General features: G+C 41.6%; 1 protein-coding gene across 1 annotated transcript in view; it reads right to left on the bottom strand.

The window, feature by feature from the left end:
- Positions 1-747: 747 nt before the first annotated feature.
- The window catches only part of GRM4 (glutamate metabotropic receptor 4), a 330,292-nt gene continuing 315,198 nt past the window's right edge, over positions 748-15,841 (bottom strand). Inside the window, exons 10-11 of the mRNA XM_088464206.1 lie at positions 15,005-15,251; positions 748-2,957 (exon numbers count right to left, since the gene is read on the bottom strand). Coding sequence (XP_088320332.1) covers positions 2,908-2,957; positions 15,005-15,251 — 297 coding nt within the window. The 3' untranslated portion in view covers positions 748-2,907. The remainder of the gene's footprint in view (positions 2,958-15,004; positions 15,252-15,841) is intronic.

Below are 15,841 nucleotides of genomic sequence, written 5' to 3'. Positions count from 1 at the left end.
AGATGGAATTGTGCTCTGACTCCTGCTCATATAACATGTAAGTAACTAGTCCATTTTTTCTATGCTATTTATTGAACATTTAATTAAGTTTAAATGTTTATACTATGTACCGTAAAAAACTCAAATGTTCAGCCTGAACTTTTTAGAGTGGTCCACTCAAATCTTAGTTGAATAGCTCTATAGTGATAGCTAGAATCTGATTAGTTGCTATGGGCAACACCACCACTTGTCTGTATTAGAAGCTTTATTAAAGATACCTCTGAGTATGATTAAATTTAGTAGTCCAGAATGTTGGGACTGGTGTCAGTGGTCAGAGTAGGGGGCTCTGCTGCACAGTCACACAATTTATATAATAATATACATTTTTATAAAAAACAAAGGGGGATATGTATCAAGCTTGGAGAGAGATAAAGTGGAAAGAGATAAAGTACCATCCAATCAGCTCTTAACTACCATTTTACAGGGTGTGTTTGAAAAATGACAGTTGCTGATTGGTTGGTACTTTATCTCTTTCTCTTTATCTCTTTCTCTTTATCTCTTTCCACTTTATCTCTCTCCAAGGTTTGATACATCTCCCCCACAGTTAAGAGAAGGTCATGGGGCCCATTAGACGGCCCTAAGTGTCCAAAATATTGCATTTCTCAATGCATAACACCGTATCATAAGGTTCAAAAAACATTTAAATACTGTATGTAGTAATCAAGTTCACTCTAAATAATACAACAGCATTTTTCTTATTTTCTTAACTTTTATTAGAAACACTCAGGTAGAAAAAAAAAGACATTTTTTTCAAGACTTTGTGATTTTCATGCACACACAATTTTGCATAAACGCAGGCACCTCGCAAAGGTTTGCATGGGGTGAAGGGTGGAAAATAAATGTTTGGCTCTCATTATAAATACATTGCAAACTGACCATGGGAGGTTCAAATTCTGTGAACAGATAAAACGTTAAAATATGTTCGTTTATTTATTTGAAAATAAAATCAAATTTGTAGCATTGTTTTCCCCATGTAGTGTGGTATATACCACAAAGTTATTAAAGACATTATTAACATGCAATGCTCCAGAGAGAGTCCGATTGCCTGTGCAATAGTAACTTTTTGTGGTGAAGAGGTCTTTCTAAAGCTAATTCGAATATGACTGTTCAATGAAGCCAGCTTTTTACACAAACAAATCTACAGGGAATATTTGCAATCTCATTTTTATAGAGTAAAAGAACTGCCGTTTGCAGTTTACTGAGATATTCAGAATAATTGATTATATATCCATTGGTTTTTCAGAGAATTTCTGACCTCACTGACCAAGAGAAATCTACAGAAGAGTTACTATTCTCAAACATCCAGTCTCCATGTGGGAGCATTTCATATAACAAGGTCTTAAATGGTCCTTAGTGATCATAGACAGTGCCATAAACAGACTTTCCTAAGGAAATCACAGGATCTGTTGTGGTAACTGAGCCACACCAAAACATCTCAATATTTTTCATACCTTTTTTTTTTCACATTTCACACATAATAAAGATGATGGTGTGTGTGCGTGCGTGTGCGTGCGTGTGTGTGTGTGTGTGTGTGTGTGTGTGTGTGTGTGTGTGTGTGTGTGTGTGTGTGTGTGTGTGTGTGTGTGTAAAAATAGGTATTTTTCTGCAAAATTATCTCTTGAAAATTATACAATGAAAATAACAAAACAAAAAATATCTTTTCAATCTCATTGCGCCACAAAAATATATATATTTTTTTTTCCGCTTAGGGAGGCAAAGAAAAGCAAGAAAGAAAGAATAAAGTGGTGAAAAAACACAAAACACAAATTGGAAACGAATATATAACAAAGAGATATTGGTTAGGTTATGGAACCTTGAACATACGTGAAAACAAAAGCGTATATATTTAATATGTCAGCATTATATGGTCAAGTAATTTCATTCTGATGAAAAATAATGAAGGTACCTCTGTTACCTAATCAGACCCACTTGTATTTGTCTTGAAATAAGGTAATTTGCATCTATTTTAATATTAGTAGTATTTGGCATTTTTGGTCTACTAGGTGTAATATCTGCAATCTTGTTACAAAAGACTCTATAAATGGTAATTTTGTGTCCACATTACATCCACCTTGGCTTTTATATTTGTCCCCTTTAATGTCATAGTTTTAAATAATAGAAATTGGCAGTTAGAAATTACATTCTAAACTGAATTCTGACATTAAAATACTGTAGAAGAAAAGAGCACAAGCAATTTTCATTTGGAACAGGCAGTAAGTTTAGCTGTGTTGAGAAAGGGAAAAGTAATGGCAAAAATTATGCAAAATCAGTGTAATTAAAAACATTTCACAGGGGTGCAGGCATAACGGCGGGGTATAGAATAAATGCACTTAAAGCGCAAGTATAATTTAACTTAAAGTTTTTCTTAAAAACAATGAGGGCACAAAGGTGAAAACTGTGAATTAATCAGTACAATAGGGAACATCAAAATAACTTGTTTTTACTATTTACCAATAATAATTTAAAAAATATTAAAATGCAATAAAATTGGCACATCCAAAATAGATGTATTTTTGTGGAATAAAAACACAAAAAAGTTGCAATAATCCATGTATAAATATGAAAAAAATATTTAAAAAATATAATAAAAACAAGATTTGAAATTAATAAAATTCTGAACATTTGAACTGGAACATGTAGCAAGTTATGATGTGTTTTCAGATCCTTAATATGGAGGGGATTTAATGTGCCCAGGTCTGTGGCTTTGATGCCAGCTTTTTTTCTCCCGTCTGCGCCAGACGCGCTTCTCCGCCCTATGACGAGTTAACTAGCCATCTTGACTGGTCCCGATTTTCAGTACTGAGCGGCATCTGATGACCACTGGTTTGGCCCCTCCCAATGTTCAAGGGCATTTCCAATCAGTGCTGTCTATATAGCGTGGTTACTGTAGCTGACATACGTGGGTTTACTGGCCAGAGCTAGAACAGAAACACATAAACATATAAAATGTTTTGTATTTATAATCTTGAGTATAATGTTTGTCAAATATATGTAGATACATTCCTAAAAATTGGTAATAACCTTGCTCTGAATATTAATGAAAATACCGCTATACACCTGCTCTATACAGAGATATAAACAACTATAAAATTTGACATTTATAGGTATTTAATATATAAATACATACTTAAAATAACTTGCAAAATCTTATTTACTATATTATTATTTATCCATCCATAGACTGCTGGGAACAGTATTATTAGGTGTGGACTTAGAGCTTGATTCTGAGATTGACACAATTCCAAGATTTATGCAGATTGAGCGATTTTTAGCCATTGCGCATGCGTAAAAGCCATACTGCGCTGTTTTCATGGGCGTGCATAAATTAGCCATTGCGATCTCCTTTGCAACATGAGGGCTCTCAGCTTGTCAGAGAGATGCAGTGTTTGAGACTAGTCAGACTTCAGTAAAGGTGCCTACACACGATACGATGTAGGCAACGATCCAATCTCTTTAATGATCTCCCTTGAACTCTCCCCAGCAGTTCCAGGACATGATGTGCAGCAAAAGAGCCAGCCTGGTTGCCAAAATACAGGGGACAAAAAATGTACTGGTCCCCTGTATTTGCCATAACCAGCACCAGACTTTTTCTAGCGGGGGTAATGCCACTGCCAGGGAACCCTTTCATCAGGGCACCTGGCCGAAGCATTACCCCTGACCGCTAGTCAGCCCAGGCCGGTGAACCCTGCGGAGTTGGGGATCCCCCCAATAAAGGGGGGCCCCTCTCCAGGGCACCCCAGGCCTAGGCTGATAGCCTGGGAACTACAGTGAAACTACAGGTCCCAGCAACCTCCCCCGCCCGCAGGCTGGTATTTGGAGAACCACAGGTACCAGCATGCGGGGCCTGCTAGTACCTGTAGTTCCACTGCAAAATAAATATTTAAAAACTACAGAACACACACATCGTGAAAATAAACGTTTATTAAAACTTAGTAATGCTGGGTACACATTGGGCAATAAATTGGCTGTTCGAGCGCGTTGGCTGGTGTGTACCCCCGATATGTCTGTGAATGGTGTCGCTCTCAGACATATTGCGTCGCTTGTGCAGCACAGCCGATGGCTGATATAACTGCAGATATTCTGGGAGAAGAAAACACGACACCAATGAATAAACAAAGGACCACTTGTACTAGTTGGAGACACAGTGCTCCTGATACAATAAAGTGGCAAAGAGTTGGTATTAAAAGGTGGATGCCTTTGTATTTGATATAGATGAAGAGTTATAATAGTTGTGTGGGAGGTAAGTCAGGAAGAGGGTGCTTTTATACATAGGATACTGTATACTACGTTTCCCTAAGTGCACTAGTAATGTGACAACTTAAATTTAGCAACTGCAGTGGTAATTTTGTGTACTTTATTGTATACAGGAACACTGTGTCTTAAATCAGTCTACAATAAATAAGTAATCCTTTATTCAATGGTTTCGTGTTGTCTTTTCCCAGCACATACTGTATACATGGTAGCATATATAAACAAACAACACATCCATACCAAATATCCCCCAACCCCATCTATATCACCAGAATAACACACACAATACATAAATCCATTTATAGGTGCAGCGCTGTGTACAGATCCCCTTTTTTCCTTATTTGCTATGTTGTCAACAGAAGTATGAGATGTATTTAGGTAACTTCTGGTGACTGGTGGGATTATTATTAGCTCCATTATTGAAAGATTGAGTATGAGGCGGCGAATGGACATCCAAGTTTAAATGGCAAAGATGACAGCCAGAACATAAGTAAATTTGGATATCATCTGCATATAGAAGATACTAACAGTAGCGTCACTAGGTGGATGTGGCTGGGTGGAGGCCACACCGGGTGACACCATCCAAGGTGGTGATACCAAAATAGCAGAGCTGCTCTGCTATTTTGGTGTCAACCCCCCGTATAGTGTCACCAAGCAGCAATGATAGTGATGATTAATGACGTTTACATGCACTCGTCATCCACACTGTGTTTGAAGAGACAGGTGGCTGGCCACCATCTCCTGGAGTGCTAAACAAGCCGCCATCGTAATGGGAATGGGGACATGCAGTCACAGCCCGCAAAATAGCACACGCAAAGAGACCAGAGCTGAGTGGGTGAAAGGTTGAGTAGGTGCACTGAGTGACACCAATAACAGTGATACCACTGGGAGTGGAGAAAATTATAATCCAGAGAAAGGAACACAAAGGACATGATTCTGTCTCAGACACAGGGGTCTATTTACTAAGCTTTGTTAGGAGATAAAGTGAATGGTGATAAGGTATCAGCCAATCAGCTCCTAACTGCCATGTCACAGGCTGACACCTTACCTCCGTTCACTTTATCTCCAAACAAAGTTTAGTAAATAGACCCCACAGTCTGTTGCCACAGCCTTTTGCGACAGTCCTGTCTGCAACCTTATGCTAATGCCGCTAAAAATCCTTTCCCTGATGTACATCTGTGCATCCGAATGTGCAAGGACTGAGACGCCCACTCTACAGATCTGCATTACCGTCTGGTGCATCTTTAGATGCAACATTAGGCGCAGCATTGAAGCTTGCACCAGCCCTATGATAGGTGCATTTTCTGTGTCTGAGTATGGCCTCCTATGTGAGCGACTGTGCGTCTCTGTACACAACCACTTTCAGCGACTCTCCCATAAGACGCAACATGTCCGTGTGTCTTTTTAGCCACCTCCCTGTTACCTCTCAGTCACCATCCGGGAACGCACCTTAAATATCTGCTACTGTGCATCTAAATTTAATCTGCGACTCTATATGTACAAATGGAACTCATGTGACACTACGTCTGACTCAGGATCAGACCCAAATAATGATTTGAAAAGTATGAAGAGAATTAGGAAAATACTGTGGCCTAAAGACCTAGGAAATGCAGTGTTTGTATAAGAAGAGAGTGGTCACTGTCTAATGAAGCAGAGAGATCCAGTAGAATTAGAAGTAATGGCCTTATAATTTAGCAGTGATTAAATCAATGACCACATAGTCAGTGCAGCCTCATTGAATTGTTGGGAAAGAAGGCTGGACTGAAGAGGGTACTGTGGGTCTCATTCAGAGGTGGACACATTTAAAGCATAATACGCAACAGCAAGATGCTTTCAATCTGCACAAGCGTCCTGATAATTACCACCAGGTATGTAGATCGGAATTGCATGGTGGTGGTGACTGGGGAATCTTTTATCAGCGGGCGTGTTGGGGGCTCGCCGGTGTCAAAAAAGCAATTCCAAATGCATCAGTGGCCATATACCATTGTACATTCTGAGTAGAGATGAGCAGGTTCGGATCTCAGAGATCCGAACCCACCTGAATTTCGGGGATCCGGGGCAATCCGAGCGCAGCTTGGATCTCCCTACCTGCCCCAGATCCCTGACCTGAGGCAAAACCTCGCAACCCCTCTGTCGAGTCGCGAGGTTTTGTTTTGAGCGGGCTTAACGCTGATTGGCTGAGAGAGCCATCTGTCACGGCTCTCAGCCAATCAGCGTTAAGCCCATTGAAAACAGCACAAAGGAGGAATAGAAGATGGTGCCCGCCATCCCCCGCCGCCTGACACCGCCGCCATCCCCCACCACCTGACACCACCGGCACCCCCCGCTGCCAACACCGCTGGCACCCCCATGGCAGCATCCCCCGCTGCCGATACCAGCGTTGCGGACACTCCTGCACTGCTACCCACCGTACTGAGTACACCGCCAGCGACCCCCCACACTGCCGACACTCCCACACTGAGGACACCACCAGCGCCCCCTGCATAGGCTCTATTCATTATGTTAATTATCGGGGTCGGAACGGACCCCTATATTTAACATTTCAACTCGCAGTGAGCACCGGAGCAATTCATCATTTCTCCCTGAAATATTGAAAATATATGAAACTAGTGCACCTGCATGACCTAGAGTTCACGCAGGCGCACAAAAGCCTCTGCATTCAGCAGAAAGAGTCGGACAGGGGCAGAAGGATCTCAAGGTATCCCTCTTTACAACCCAAGACTCCTTACCATAGGGAAGGACCATAGGGACAACCCAAGACTTCTTACCATAGGGAAGGACCAACCCAAGACTCCTTACCATAGGGAAGGACCATAGGGTTGAGGGAGCTAACGCCATCTGAAGATGGCGAATGCTCCCACAGACAAGCTTCGAGCTTGGTGAATTCCTGTCCCCATACTAGTGTAAATCAGGAAATATCTGTGACATCTCCTGCATTACCTTTTTGATTAATGACCCGAAGATATCAAGTGATACTGAATAGAGCCCATAGTCTCTTTCAGCCATAGTGTTTCCTTGGCTGTTTCTGTAAGAGTCATATATTAAGACTTTGGTTAGTAGGTAAGGCAGCTGTTGGCTGTTTTCTACCTGCCCAGCAAAAAGCTGTGCCTGCCATAGGTAGCCAGTGTATGATGCCTGTTGTCTTCATCTGCTCCCCTATCAGCTTCGCAGAATGATTGTACAATAGTTCTAAAGCTTCAGTTTTCTTGAACTTTAGTTTTAAGAAACTTGTTCCCCTCAGGTATCTAAAGATGCAATTGATGGACGTCAAGTGATCTTTTCCTGGATTGTTTGAAAATTGGCTTACATGGCTAACCCAAATTAAATATCATGCAGTATATCCTGTTATGGATCTATGTTTATTCTATGACTGTTTGTGCCAGCACACTGAAGGTATATTTGCAAGTCAAAACTACTTTGAAGCCTGCCTCTGCTCTCACAGGAGCCATGATATCGGTTTGTCACCTAGGGACCTTATTCTTTAAAGTGAACAGGCCCACACTATATACATAGAAGTTTACACATGTTTTATGAAACTGGCCAATCATCAGAGTCCTGATTCATTACTGACTCCGTCCATTGATCAAGCTCTGTAAACTGAAAGAAGGTGTTAGCCCCGCTCCTTCCTAGTGGAAAGAGATCCGGAGTTCACATGCTTGAATTAAGCTTAGCAGGGTAAAATTTTGCCCTACTAATTAGCGGCAAAAGTGGTGCTTTTTGGAACAGCTGTGGTGGCAACGAAGCAAAACTAAATTGCTCCGGTGCATTAGTGTAAGCCACTGAAAATCGTGGCAAGTTTAAACATACTTCCACGAGGCACTGCACATTTATAATGAAGAGGCCCCTAGTGGGGAAAGTGTACAGCTTCAAATGAGCCCTACCATGATTTATGTCCTCTCATAGGAGAACCTTCTGATACCTTCCAAGACATCAGGACTCTATCCCAGAGGTGAGGCCTGCTGTCCTCACACAAAGAAAACAAATTAACTACCAGAACATGGTGGTTCTACATAACAAATATTTAATTTCCGCCCAAATACATGTTACTGTATATACTCAATTTTAGTAGTACCCAATCTCATATTTACAAATAGAAAGATGTATTACACCCCCCACTCATTGAGTTACTTTAAATTGTCTGTCACACAGGGAATGCAGATAATGAGTATCAGCTCAACTTCGATCAGCTTTGTGTGATATCTGCACGTTGCTAAATGCATCCTGTGTGGATTAAGTATAAAATTGAGTTTGCAAGACACTCACAAGAAAAGATAAGCAACATATAAGCATTTGGAATTAAAATGACAGTTAACCCACAGGCTGTAAATTCAAACTGACCACTCACAGAGCTCCTCTGAAGACCACCACAGTGGGGAACTAAGGTGATAAGAGGTTTTTAAAAGACCAGGCTGCCCTTTCAGACTCTGGAATTATTCTTTTGTCATTTCTGTACTTGTCATATTTGTAAACAGTAATGTGTTTGATTTTGATTGCTGTAAAGAAAACCAGAAGCCTTAAAAAGATTAACATTGTTTTATTTTTAATGGCTACATGTCATACTTGCCTACTCTCCTGGGGCTGCCGGGAGCCTCCCGAAAATCGTGTGCCACGCCCGGCCCCCTGCAAGAGTAGGCAAGTCTCCCGGAATGGCCGCTGAGCACCTCGCCCCCCCATGCTCTCACCCACTTAGCGAGCAAAAGTGGGTGAACCTGCTTTACCATGCTGGTAATATCAGCATTGTAAAGAAGGGGCGGGGCCACGATGATATGATCGCGCTAGCACGCCCCTGCACTACCCACTTAAGCCGCCCCCTGTTGCACTGACCTGGCAGAATGTCAGTAAGTAGGCTACATGTTAGAATGCAGAGTATTTAACCCTTTTAGTCCGGTGCTGGTTTTGGAAAATACAGGGGACATCTTTGTTCCCTGTATTTCCAAAACCAGAACCAGCTCACTGAGCCCAGTGATGGTTCTGCAAAATCCGGGGGACCCTACGTGTTTTGTCCCCCGTATTTTTACAACCAGGACCGGCTCAGAAAAGCCTGGTGCTGGTTGTGCTTCAAAGGGGGAACCGCACATAATTTTTGTAAAAATGTTAACACTTTACAACCTCACAGAAGCATGCACAGATCTCACTGATCTGTGCATGCATCTGTGTAATTCACATCTGCTCATACTAAAAATTCCAGCATGAAGCAGGTCTATTATTTTTGGGATTTGAAGTTCGATTTTGTGTTCGATTTGGTGTTCAATGTGGACATCGGCATGCAAAATCATAAAAGAAAACACTATTCATAATCAAACCAAATCTAATTTAATTTAGAAAAGGCTTCCTATACCCCTTGCTATCAGTTAAATTGTACAAATACTTGTATTTGTGTAATCATAGCTAGTGATGTATGATGTCATTGTACACAACACAGATATCTTCAAAAGCTGAACTTATATAGCTGGAAATAACAAAAGCAAAACATGTAGTGGGGCATTCTGCAAAACAATTATGGAATTATACAGGGAAATTATTGGGTATATTACATTCATGTGGCAATTACAGGATAGACATAAGCAAAACTGACATTCAGCCACTACCACTGGCCCGTTACATTTTTTAAAAATAAATCAATGCTTCAACAGAAATACTGTTTAAAGTATATTTAAGACAAGTGTATAAAATTGGCTATAGTGTAATAATTGTTGTCAGTGATACCACTAAGTCCAGTGAAACCCAGTGCGGTAGTGTATAGACTGCAAGATGGGGCATGGCCTCGTGCCCACAAAGCCACTCCCCCTGGTTTGTGCCATTTTGGAGTCACACTCCCATCTCGTCATGCTTGGGGCTTGTCCAGCACTCCGGGAGCTGTTGGGCAGCCCATAGCCTCTCCTGACACAGTGGATAATGTGTGCATATCCGCGCCATCCATAACTGCTACTCAGTGACACCATCCAAGCAGCTCTGCTATTTTGGTGTCAACCCCTCGGATGGTGTCAGCTGGTTTGGTCTGCACCACCCTAATGACTCTACTGTTTGTTGCTCCAAAAATTTTTGGGGCTCTATTTTTATGTTAATTATCTGGGACCCTGACAATTAACATTTTAACTGGCAGTGAGCGCCTGAGCAATTCATCATTGCTCCGGCGCGGAGATGGCTTATCCGAAAATCAGCTGTCTCCCCAAATCTTTTCGCTGATCCTTTCAGGGCAGTGAAACTTAGCACTGCCAAGTCTGACTTGGGAGTGCTAGTGCACCTGTGCACAAAAGCCCCAGCGTCCGACGGAAGGAGTCAGACAGGGTTGGAGGGATCCATAGGGAGCAGGTTGCGAGAACAAACGCAATCTGAAGATGGCGAATGCTCCCACAGTTAAGTAAAATATATATTATATATAAATATATATATATATATTTATATATTATTATTATATATTATATTAGATTTTTCATAGCTTGATGAATTTAGGTCCCTAGGTGTGTAGGGTCAGTGGGCCAGATCATGAGAGAAACGTAAGCAGGAGATATCTATGGTATCTGCAGCTTTACCTTTTTGATGAATGGCCCAAACACCTAATTTCTTCAAAAGCAGGTAAAAAATTTAATTTTCACCTGCTTTTCTAGAAATTAAGTGATAGTGAATAGACCCATTAAAGAGATAATCTTGTTGTAAAGACAATAGTATTCACAATCACAAAACTTAATTTACTATGACCTTTGCAGAATTCATTCAGTGTCCAAGAAACAGTGATTTTTGTAGAAAGTCAAAATTTTCTGAATCTGTTGTATTACTTGGGGGCCTTTATTCATCATGCTAATTATCCGCTAATTAACATCCTAATTCGCCGTGGCTGCCAAGGTAATTAATCATTGCTCCGGCGCAGTGACAGCTGATGCGAAATCAGCTTCCCCTGCGAGCGCCTTCACTGCTCCTTTTCGGAGCAGTGATGACAGTGCGCACTCGCGACCTGCAGGTCACGCATGCGCACAAGAGCCCCGACATCTGGCGAAAGGGGGCGGAGGGATCCAAGAGGATCCCTCTTCGCAACCCGGACCTTCTTCCCATAGGGAAGAAGTGGGTTGCGATGCCGGAGCAGAAGCACTCACCATCTGAAGATGGCAAATTCTCCAGCAGTCAAGCTCTGAAAATATTATATTTTTGGAGCTTGAAGAATACTGTGTATGGGGACAGCGGGCTCTCCTGCTATACCTTCTTGATGAATGGCCCGAACACTTCATTTTCACAATTGCAGGTGAAAATGTGTATTTTCACCTGCTTTTGTGAAAATTAAGTGATGATGAATAGGCCCCCTAGAGTTTTACATTTTGCTGAGCAGTTACTGAGCTTACAGTGGTGTTAGAAAGTTTGTGAATCTTTTTAGAATTGTATACATTTCTGAATAAATGTGTCCTTAAGTTTGTTCAGATCTTCACCTAAGGCAGTGGTTCCCAAATTTTTTTGAATCACAGCGCCCTAGAGTGTCAGCAATTTTTCCACGGCACCCCTGAGCCAAAAGTTTCTTATTGAGAAATTCAGAAAAAAATAAATAAAGTAAATTGTGCTTCTATGTCAATCTTAGGTTCAGTTATGTGGTAGTTGACAGAACTGCGCTTCTTTTTGTCCACATATTCTTTGATTGGCAGCCATTAGCACTGGTTTTACCTATCACACTGAATAAAATAAATGTTATTTGGTACTGGACCACCAACCTAAGACACCCCTGCATGCGCCTGAGGCACCCCAGGATGCCACGGCACACAGTTTGGGAACCACTGATATAAGGGCATTCCTTGCAAACTGCTCAGTTGGTGCACTAATACACATAAGGTTGTGTAGCAGTGCAAAACCAAAATTTCTTTTTGCGGTGCAAGATTTTTGAAATGAGATAAAGGGATGAGAAGGCACATTTTAAGGACCCATTCCTTATGTGCTCCATTTTCACTGTCCAAAAGGATTAAATGTTATACCAGTTCACTGGCAGTTTTTATGTCTCATTCTATACCCCTCCATATTCAGTGGTGAAGAACATTTCTAGGCACCCTCAGAATAATCTAATAATAAGATTCATATACAAACAAAATTGCCACATGTAGTAAAACAGTCCTGATCAGTGGTGGATTTCACCGAGGGGCTGCAGCCCCCCCACAGTAAAATCCAACACCTGCAGGGCCTGCTTAGCATTGGCTTCCTAATCGCAGCTGCTAATCACAGCTGGACAGACAGTCCAAGAGGGAGGTGTTTTCTCCCCCTGGAACTGCCAGCCCGGACTACAATTAGCAGAGGGAGCACTTCCAATGGGTAGTTATTCCCTTGCTATAATGGCAGCCCTTCCTGGCATCTAGGGGATATAGTCGATGCACTCCCTAGAAGCCTGGGCTGCTTGTCTATGTGTGCGCACGTGTGGGATCATGATCCCACGTATGAGCACAAGCCAGCTGCACAGATCGCCAGAGAGTAGAGCAGATAGAAGAGCCACTAGGAGTTAAAGATAGGTGCCACCACTGGTCCTGATGTCCTGTCACCTCTTTATTTATTTAAGCCATAAATGATTGTTGCCAATTTTGTGGTGGGAAAGAACTGCAGGTCAGCAGTGAGGATGTAATTATTTAATTTAGTCGCGCTCCTTTCGTTGATTGGCATTTGGCTGTACCACCCCAACGTGGGCAGCATCATCACCCGAACGTGGGTTTATAGATGTGTTTGGGCACTTTGGGCAGCATCCGCCTGCAATGCATGTTGTAGGTTGTTATTGTGCATTGTAGATTGGGCTGATTTTGGCCATGCTTTCTTTGCCAACATACTTTTCCTTAAATAAATGCATATTTAATTGAATAAATAGCTAACAGTTTTTCTGACAAATCTAGATCTCCGTGTCCTTATTTAATATTATATTATAGTTGGTGAGTGATTTGCACACATGACACACCTCATCTGATAGAAGCTTTAAAACTTATTAAAGTTAGGTTTGATAGGTTTGGAACAAAAGTGACTTAAGTGGTAGGAGGGTGGACTGTGATGTGCCATTTACACTAGAGATGTGCGCGGACCCGTGTTTTGGATCTGAATTAATCTTCGTGTTTTTGTTTTTGTTTTGCAAAACCACCCTCATGTGTTTTGGTTTTGGATAAAAATCTATAAATATCTACAATATATAATATATATTAAAAATCGCTAAAAACAGCTAAAATGTCAGAATCCAAAACCTGAGTTTGATTTATATCCGAGTTCCTAAACGGCAAAAGATCCGAGTCGGGACTCGGTTTGAACCGGGTCATAAAAATGAATCCGAACATTAACCTGGTTCTACTCGGAACCCGTAAATTCGGGTGTGCTCGGATTTCAGGATCTGGACCCACACTCTCTGGGAATCTGGGTATGGGATCCTGGCTGTCGGGATGCCGGCTTTCAGAATACCGACAGCGACATCCTGATAGTCATAATCCCGACACTAACAGGTAAATTCCCTAACGTTAATCCTTACCCCTACCCCTCTCTCCATGGTGCCTGAACCTAACCTCCCCCTCTAGTGCCTTAACCTAACCTCCCCCTCCCCGCATCCTAAACCTAACCCTACCGCTAGTGCCTAACCCTAACCCCTAATCCTCCCCTAACTGGCGATACTTACCTTCATGATGCCAGCGGTCAGGATCCCGGCTCCGGTTTTTAGGCAGTCGCATTCTGTCTGCCGGGATGCTGACTACATCCCCCTAGGTACATATCTACCTTGCTCCAGAGAGTAGCAGTGCACCATGAGTGTGTGCTGGGAAGACCATCATTGCACAAAAAGATTATGTGGTGCGGCACTTTGGAAATGAGGCCCGAGGTATTCCTGTCTTTTATCTTGTTTTTATACAATACGGCTTGTTTACTCCTTTTCATTTATCTACTGAAGCTAGTATAAGGCAAGATAGTAAAGACTGAGGCACAACAAAATTGGCATTTCTGAAAAAAATAATACTTATATAAAACATTAGGGGTAAATATGAGAACATTGTGCAGTATATACACTTGCATACTGTACATTCAAGTGATAAGCACAAACGTGTCCTGGCAATATATGCAACACTGTATAACACTGCTTTATAGCAATATACAATGCACGCTGTAAAATATAATTATGATTAAATATGCTGCACTGTGCTAGGAATCATGTTTATGCCGTGAATGTTACACATTCTGTAGATGAAGCTGTGTGGGAATGTGTATGGAATACATGCAGAGTACACCCCCAGGTTACTGCGTGATGTCTAAGGCTGCAGCCTGTGGGAGATGTCGCTTGATATTGAACCTGTGAATGAGTAGATGAATTCTGACAGTGTCATTAGCTGTATCCTGTGTTTTCTCAGCGTCGGCACCAGAAGGGGTTGGGGGAGCTATTGATATACAGCTGTTTATTTAAAAGAAACGTGACCTAGAGACAACGACAAATCAGTGCCTTTTATTTCCCAGTAGATAGGCTAATCCTTATTACCCTCTTAGTCACAGGTCTGTAGCTTTTGCTTTGTTGATTTGATGTTCTTGTAACCTTTTTTTTTTTTAATTTCTGGAAAAATGTTGTAGCTTGGTGACTGAATATTAATTCCATTTCTATGGCGAGAGTTACATCACTGTTATAATGTAGCTGGTGGTTTTGTTATAGTCTGCTGTTGATAATTGAATGTAGTATCCTGATTACACAACCATCAGGCCTGTGGTGCAGTTACAAAAGCTTCCTATTAATATGAATTACCTTGTGTCTCCATGCTGTCACATAGCTCAGTCTTGGCCTCACCATTGGGTCTGTATCCTCCCTTTTGTGTGAACTTGTTGCTCATTGTTGCCGCGGTGACAACAGCCTTTAGGCTTCTTTTGCGTTTGGGCACATTCAATTCTGGGTGGAAAAGGATAACGTAGACCTTGGGCATGTACAGCATACCTAAGGACACCGAGGCACTCAAACTCACTGATATGGTAAGCGTGGTGGTCTGGATATGCATCTATGAAGAAGATTAGGAGTGAGGAGAAATAATTAGAGCCTTGGTAACAAAACCAGTATGGTACACATACTACCACAGCTAGGCATCACACATCTGTACATACAGCCATGCATTGTGATGATATTGTAAAGGTCTATATGATGGCAGTAATGTATTACATTTTATTTAGGGAAGACAAAGACTGGACAAATTTGATGTACGATTGGAAGAGGCACACAAGAAAATAATTGTGCATAAATATATCCAAGAACATATGAAGCTTTTTCTAACTGACTTAATTATTAAGCATCATTAAGTAATAGGGGCCTATTCATCATCACTTATTTTTTCACAGAACCATGTGAAAATTAACATCTTCACATACTTTTGTAAAAGGTAAGTGTCAGGGCCATTCATCAAGTTCCAAAAAAGCATTTTTTTTAGAACTGATGGTGTTACTGAGCACCATCCTGAGATGTCGTTCAGCCCAGATAATCTTAACAGGCTGCTGTTTACACGGCAGCCTGTGAAGATTTACCTGCCAGCCACAGCAAATGGCCGGCAGGTAAATCTTCACAGGCTGCCGGACACCCGCGGGGGGAGGGAGGGGG

This window comes from Taudactylus pleione, unplaced genomic scaffold (assembly GCF_031769625.1).
Source record: "Taudactylus pleione unplaced genomic scaffold, aTauple2 ptg001607l, whole genome shotgun sequence".
Lineage (NCBI taxonomy): Eukaryota > Metazoa > Chordata > Amphibia > Anura > Myobatrachidae > Taudactylus > Taudactylus pleione.
The sequence above is the reverse complement of the archived record's forward strand: the minus strand, read 5'-3'. Positions and strand labels throughout refer to the sequence as shown.